Source organism: Ranitomeya variabilis, chromosome 7 (genome assembly GCF_051348905.1).
Source record: "Ranitomeya variabilis isolate aRanVar5 chromosome 7, aRanVar5.hap1, whole genome shotgun sequence".
Lineage (NCBI taxonomy): Eukaryota > Metazoa > Chordata > Amphibia > Anura > Dendrobatidae > Ranitomeya > Ranitomeya variabilis.
Genome location: NC_135238.1, coordinates 38,703,260 through 38,710,773, shown reverse-complemented (window position 1 = coordinate 38,710,773; position 7,514 = coordinate 38,703,260). Strand labels below are relative to the sequence as shown.

The following is a 7,514-nucleotide window of genomic DNA, read 5'->3' as shown; positions in this document are numbered from 1 at the left end:
AATATGAAAAAAGTCCTTCAACCTATTCTTAAGCCCGTTGCCATTGTCAGCACGCCATAATTAAATAAATGCCTCCTTCGTAATGTAAATCGTAGAACCGTCTAGACAAAGTGATTCCTACACCAAATGCCTACAAGCCTTCCAATGCCGCAAAACGCGATGTGCCAAAAAAAGAATCTACAGAATGTGGTTTACTCTCTCAAAAATGGTCCAACCTTATACAAATGCATCTCAGAGTACAACAACTCCTTCTGTCTCCTCGCTTTCTGCCATGCTGATGGTTGGCATAGATCCTGGAAAATGAATGCCTTACCGTCTCCCATTCACCTATATTAGGTTGTAACCGGTCTGGTAAAGCTGTTTATAGGACACATCCAACAACCACAGCAAAAAGAGAAGAACTAGTCTCTTCGCACTGTTACAAATTTGGATGCAGAGTCAGAAGGCTATTAAGACTAATTCATCCTTGAGATCAAAGCCCACACACAGGCAGCTCTGCGGCCCGCAGCTATTTTCCTTTTACTTTGCTTCTTGACAGTGCTCCTTCGTATCTACAGCTCTGTTCTCCTCCGAAAAAAAAAATATTGCTTCCTTCTTGTTAAAAGAAATGGAATCGCTATCTATTACAGGCCAGGAGACATCAGAGCTATTGACCGGTCGCGGTTGACGTGGGTACCTGCGAAGGATGCTCTGTTATCAGAAAGCGGGTCGGCCAACGTCGTCTCTTTAATAAAGTCTATCAAAATAATGTATTTTATGGATGTATTGTGGAGATCACATTTGTTTGCTTATATAGAAGGGGAAAAAAAATATTTATCTCCGGCACCAACATCTTTTTGTGTCTACATCGAGACCACCCAAAGAGCAACCGTCAAAGAGTTCAAAGGTTCACAATAGACCCGACCAATTTAATCAAGATTTTCCTTGCCTTTCTTATAACCAGATTGGATGCAAAACAAAATATCCCAACAGACTCGCTGTCTGGGAGTCTGGGAATGTCAAGAGAACAACCTCATACTCAAGTCAGAGGGAGGGGAGAACATTGGGAGACCAGAGCTCAGTAGAGCATCTCACCCCACACCTCCTCCTCCCTACAGGAGCTGGAACAAACAGAACCCGGCACAAATACAGAAGCCACATGAGATCCATATTCAGGGACCTGCACTATGTTCGACCACACTCAGTACCCATATAATTGCTTTAACTATGATGGGGATGAGTATCCAACCTGCAGCTCCGATGAGGAAAAGAAGTGCACCCGACCGGCCTATAGGTAAGAACATTTCGTTTAGAATTTTTTTTAATTTTTTTTTTGCAATTAGTTGTTCCTTGTTCCTAGTTCTCAAAGTTATTAATATTTATGACCTACAGAAAAGTGGGAATAATCTCTTGTTTATAGGTATATGTATTATTATTATTATTATTATTATTATTATTATTATTATAATGAAGAAGAAAAAGGAGAAAAACTTCAATAAGAATAAAATAAATAACAAAAACAAAATATATTCTATAGCATTTCACTAAGTTTCTTATAATATAATACAGACAATAAGTAAGGATAATACCAATAGCACAATAATTTATAGTTACCAATAAAACAGTTGAAGTGACATCTTAACATAAGTTTTGAATAATAATAATAATAATATCAGACCTAAAATAATAAATAATTATTATAAAAAGTATAATGAAATAAAATGGCTTATAAAACATCTCTAATAATTTGATCCTATGAGAAATAATAATAATAATAATAATAATAATAATAATAATAATAAAATGGTCTATAGAACATTTTTAATAACTTTTATCTAATAAGAAATAATAATAAAATAATAATAATAATAATAATAATAATATAATATGGTCTATAGAATGTCTCTAATAACTTTTATCACATAAGAAATAATAATATATCAATAATAATAGTAAAAATAATATGGTCTATAGAACATCACTAATAACTTTTATCCCATAAGAAATAATAATACAAATAATACAAAAAGAATTATATAAAAAAAAGCTTATAGATCCTTTTGAATAACTTTTATACTTGAAAGAAATGAAAGTAATTTATTACTATGAAAATACATATTTAATTTGTAATAATTTAGAACGATTCATATGTCATTAAAAATCTGGATGTTTTATGTAAATAACAATAATAATAATAATTGGTATTACTATTATTATTACTACTATAATAAGACTAAAAAAGTAATACAAATAGTGATAATATTTTATTTTGACCTATGGAAAATCTCAAATAAAAAAAAGTAAAATATAACTAATAAAACAGTAATTGTGATAGTAGTTTTAGTAGTTGTAATAATGATAATAATAATAATAGTTACAGTAACCTATGAAACATCTCAAATAATTTGTAGTACAGAAACTAATATAGAAATAAAAATACAACAAATAGTAATAATAATAAATTTCTGCATATATTTTATATAGTAACATACCATACACAGGTAAATAAATTACATTTAACATTAATATCAAAATTAACTATAAAATGTAACGTGGATCTTAATCTATGGGGATTTCCAATAATACACATCATGTAGAACACAATTCTCCTAATATTGTTATTCTCCCTATTAGACCTTGTTGTGCAGTTTTTGGCTGATCATACGCTCCTTTTTGTGAGCTGTGAGGACATACGCCGTTTTCTTTTCTGTTATAACGTGATATAATATTTTCGCATTTCTTCGCTTATTACCTATGTGCCAAATCACAAACTCAACTCGGCCACTTTCACGTCAGTTGTTCATTTTCCTTATGCGTTTCAGTTACATTGCGCTGATTGCTATGGCCATCCAACAAAGTCCCGACAGCAAAGTCACCCTATCGGGTATATACGATTTTATCATGAAGAAGTTCCCGTACTACAGATCCAACCAAAGAGCCTGGCAGAACTCCATACGACACAACCTGTCTCTCAACAGCTGTTTTATTAAGGTAAGAGCAGGACATATTGGTCAGATGTAGCAGAGCTGAGTTTCTCGATAGGCAGGACTCGTCACTGCTTCATTCAGGCATCAGTGTGCTCCGATCTGGAGAGGCAAATGATAAATCCAGCTCTGCTACATCTGTACGGTACAATAAACTATTACTGTGGACGAGGAGTGCTCCCTCTTCTCCAACGTTAGTCCAGCTGCTGCAGAACATCTTTACACAACTCAGAAAAAAGGATAAAGAAGGTGTTAATGAATCAAACAATGTTGGGCAGGAATCTCCCTCCTGTGCTACAAAAAAGAGGTTCTGCAGCAGCTATTATGAAGACTTCTGTCCCCTTTCTTATGCGTTTACCCGAGTCTTAGAATTGACAGCAGGGGTCATTGGAGCAGATCAGACACTCTTCTGGAGGAGAATATCTATATAATATGATATTAAAGGGGTTAATCCCCAAATTTTAAGATTTCCTATACATGGGAGAACTTGGGGTCCGACCGTTGGGAGGTCTGGAAGCTGGGAACAGTGTTCTGCTCAGCCCCATCTGGAAAGAAATGGGGGCAGGAACGTATCTACAATAGGTGCAAGGGTTGTAATCGTACTCGGGCCCTGGAGCCTGAGGGGCCCAAAAAGCCCCTTTGTCCCATTTGAACTTGCAATAATTTGGGGCCCCTTTGGAGCTCTTGCATTAGGGCCCATGAGCTTCAAGTTACGCCCCTGAACAGAGGGGTGCGCACGCTCCATTCCAGTAACTGTCTCAAAAATACAGAAATCTTCAAGTTAAGAGGCAATCCATGTTTAAATCTCGGGACAGCATAAAATAGGGACAGAGACCATGATTCCATTGGTGAATCCCTGGGCTACTTGCTGTAGTTTTGATAATATCATGGTTCTCTATGATGAGCTGTACTTATCTGTGCCCACACAATGGATTGACTGTTTTCTGTTGGGGGGCAGAGATAGTCATAGGACAACATAGCAGCTGAGAAAACTGTGATTTTATTAGAAGTAGTGATACCTCGCTGGAACCCGGGTTTCGGCACCTAATTTTTGTTGGGTAACAGAAACCTGGTTACAGATTCTCTGAAGGCAGAAAACTTCAAGAAAGTTCAGTCCATCTCCCATACATAGTTTGTACTCAAAGTCCCCAAATGCCATTGTCCTCCTGACTAATCCAAACAGTGAATGTAGAAAAAAAATTGGATCCTTATTTTTTGTAGACAACAATGCATGGGGCCGTGCATATATCCACATTTTTGGAACTAGTTAGAGGAAAGTCGCTGCATGCCTAAGTTAGATGTGATATTCAGATCGCACTCGGTCATGTAAATCAATGAGTCCAAGGAAAACATTGGACTGCACTCGGATGACGTCTTAGTGCAGCCTAATTTCGACGGGCTGACACAATGGAGAAGATGGAGAATGTTTTTTCCTCCATCTTCACATCATGCGAGAAAATCGGATCACACATTGATCTCTCTCAGATCTGAGTGTCATCAGCATAATCGACCCGATTTTCTTGGATGAGGGACTACAAGGTCATCTGCACATGCCCTTAGAGTGTGAGATGATCTCTTGCTCTTAGCAAAAAACCAGGAATATTAATGCAATAAATGAAATGCTTATACGGTCTGGTAAAGGGAGTCAATGGGGTCTGTAGCAAACCTAGATTCGGGAAAAATATACTGTAAAAAACTATAGTTAGAAATTGCTCTAAAAGTTTTTTCTGACCTTTGCTGAGGGGAATAAATATGTTTTATTTATTATTATTTATATTATTATTATTATTATTATTAATAATAATAATAATAATATAGAAATACATTTTATTGTGAATTACATATAAAAAAATAAATCTGACACTATTTTGCTAAATTCCATATAAGGCTCAAAAAGTTAAAAAGAAGTATAAAAATTGTATAAAAAGTGAATCTGTAATAATAAAAGAAAAAAAAGAAAAAATTGGTTAGATAGTCTAAGGAATTGGAAATGTTACATCCCTTAGGGTCCATTCAGATGTCAAGTTTTTTTTTCTTATTTGAGAAAAACAAGCCAAGTTTCATCAGTGTTTTTGATCAGCGTTTCATCAGTTTTTCCATGAAAACTGGACAGCACATGGATGACATGATTTTTCACAGTGCTGTCTGATTTTTTTCAGGGATCCATAGACGTGCATTGGCGATTGTGATCCGACACTCTGTTCAATATTAGACAAGTCTCGGTGCTTAGTGATGATCGAGCGGGCTGGGATAAGGTGTTATCTGAGCATGCTCAGGTGCTAACCGAATGACTTGACTGTTCTCGAAAAAAATGTTCGAGTTCCCACGGCTGCTTGTCTCACGGCTGTACGAGAGCCGCAACACATGTAGGGATTACTGAATGAGTTTTCAAATGTTCATTTTAGATTTGCATTCCTTCAGATTAGCATTTTCCCTCCTCATACATAACCCTGACTACATCTTTTATATACCCACAGGTTCCAAGGACAGATGGGAATGACAAGGGAAAAGGAAATTATTGGTCTTTTGCTTCCGGATGCGAGTCGATGCTTGACCTTTTTGAAAACGGGAATTATAAACGGAGAAGGAGGAGACGAAATATGAAAAAATCCCAAAAAGACAGAAAACAAAACTTGACCAAAAACCAACATAATGGAGAATTTGCCTTAATTGGATCTTCAGAACAAATGGTAAATGGGCAAGAAAATAGAACTGAACCGAGAAGTAGACAGGTGGACTCCAACATCATGTTCTCCAGCAACATCTCCACCAGACAGAGTCAATCAAGCTCAGGTCTTGGAAAAACAGAAGAGATCAAATTTAGTATTGATTATATTTTATCATCACCAGACCCTTTACCGGTTCTGAGACCCCAACATAATATTCTTGACAATAAATTCCATATTTTGGACTCGCAGTCAAGGAACCTCCATCTCTGGAGTCTTTGACATTCGAAAGATGGAAACTTTAGTTTTATTGGCAATATTTGGCACCAGACTCTTCAATAATTCTCTTATGTCTACTTGGTCCTTCAGATGTTTTGCCACAAGTTTTATCATAGTATCTATAGAAAGGGCTAAAGATCTCATCATGTGTTCCCTAAGATCAGATACATTTAATGCAATTAATGAACACAACAATTCCGGTAGGTTTGTGGAAGGTCTTGAAAACGTTAGTATAAAACAAAACTCCAAGAAACCAGATTGGTTCTTACAGCTTTTCATTTTTAGCTTGGTCTAGAACCTTTATATGGGATCATGAACCCAATTTGTGGACTTAGCATCCATTCTGGAGTAGAGAGGGTCTGCTTTCTATTGATTACCTGGTGAGGGTTGTTTGTCTTGTCTTCACATCGGAAGCAAACCTACTGTATATGGCTCCTATGTGTTGAGAGTTTTTTTATTCCCATGGACACTTAAGACAAATTATTTTTTATGCCATTCTTTTCCCAATAAATCTTGGTGGATTCAAAAAAAATTTTAAAAAAAATCAACCCATAAGAAACACCTCTCCAAATCTTCCGCTCAACCTAGAGCTCGAAAAGACAAAGGAGTTCCCCCATCCACTTAGAGCTCGAAAGGACAAAGGAGTTCCCCCATTCCTCACAAAGTTGTTCAATATTGTATTAAATGATGGTAAACAGAAAGTGGTGGTAACTTTTCATTCCGAGGGTCTTCAAAAACGTGTTGGATTTGACACTGATTTCTGGAAGTCAAGAAATCACTATCATATCTGATAACCAACAACATCCCATGCAAGTAAATGGAGTTTCCGCAAAATAAATATGTGGTACAGTTACAAAGAACCTGTCCGTTGATCCATGCTTCCCAAACCAAGGGCAACATGAATCAGAACCTGGCTGCATCATTACAGCCAGGTATATTTTTCTCTGAAGCTCTTCAACTTTTCAGGGAAAATAAAGTTTGAACATCCAGCTAGAGATCATAGGCAGAGACATGACTAGTCCAGTGCCATCCTGGCCAACTATTACCTGCATTGCTTCTCGTGGTTGACAGGTCTCTCACTAAGGACACACATGGAGGAGACGAGTCAATAAACAGGAGCGGTGCGGGGTAAAGATAGTCAGGGGTGGTGCTAGGCTAGCCTCATCTCTACCTATGGTCCCTGCCAGATCGTCAAGCTATACTTTGAGTATTTAACAGAAAAACATACCTGGCTCTCATCCAACCAGGCTCTGATTCATGCTGCCCGTGGTTTGGGCAGCATGAATCGAGTGACAGGTTCCTTTCAAGTCAGGGGCATGCATAGAAATCATGGGACCCCATAGCAGAAGTTCTAATTGGGCCCACCTTCAAAAAAGAAAAATACTAATGTTCAGTGGGGTCACCGAAGAGCATATCTCACAACTTTGTAGCCCTGACAAAGTAATTTACCTCCTATTGAAGCCCCTAGATTCCCTTTTCCTTGTCCTCATAAAGTATGATGCCAGCAAAAGTGTCCCGCAAACACTGTATGATACCCACACACAGTGAATTCCTATACAGTACCTCCACACGCTTAGTATGATGACCCTACTGTAGCCCCCTAAAA

At 37.2% G+C, this 7,514-nt stretch overlaps 1 protein-coding gene across 1 annotated transcript; it reads left to right on the top strand.

Moving 5' to 3' along the window:
- Nucleotides 1–680: 680 nt before the first annotated feature.
- On the top strand, nucleotides 681–6,082 carry FOXL3 (forkhead box L3). Its single transcript, XM_077273532.1, has 3 exons — nucleotides 681–1,273; nucleotides 2,802–2,970; nucleotides 5,441–6,082. Exons 1-3 carry the CDS (start codon nucleotides 1,167–1,169, stop codon nucleotides 5,909–5,911), a joined length of 747 nt encoding a protein of 248 aa, XP_077129647.1. The 5' UTR covers nucleotides 681–1,166; the 3' UTR covers nucleotides 5,912–6,082.
- The last annotated feature ends 1,432 nt before the right edge of the window (nucleotides 6,083–7,514 follow it).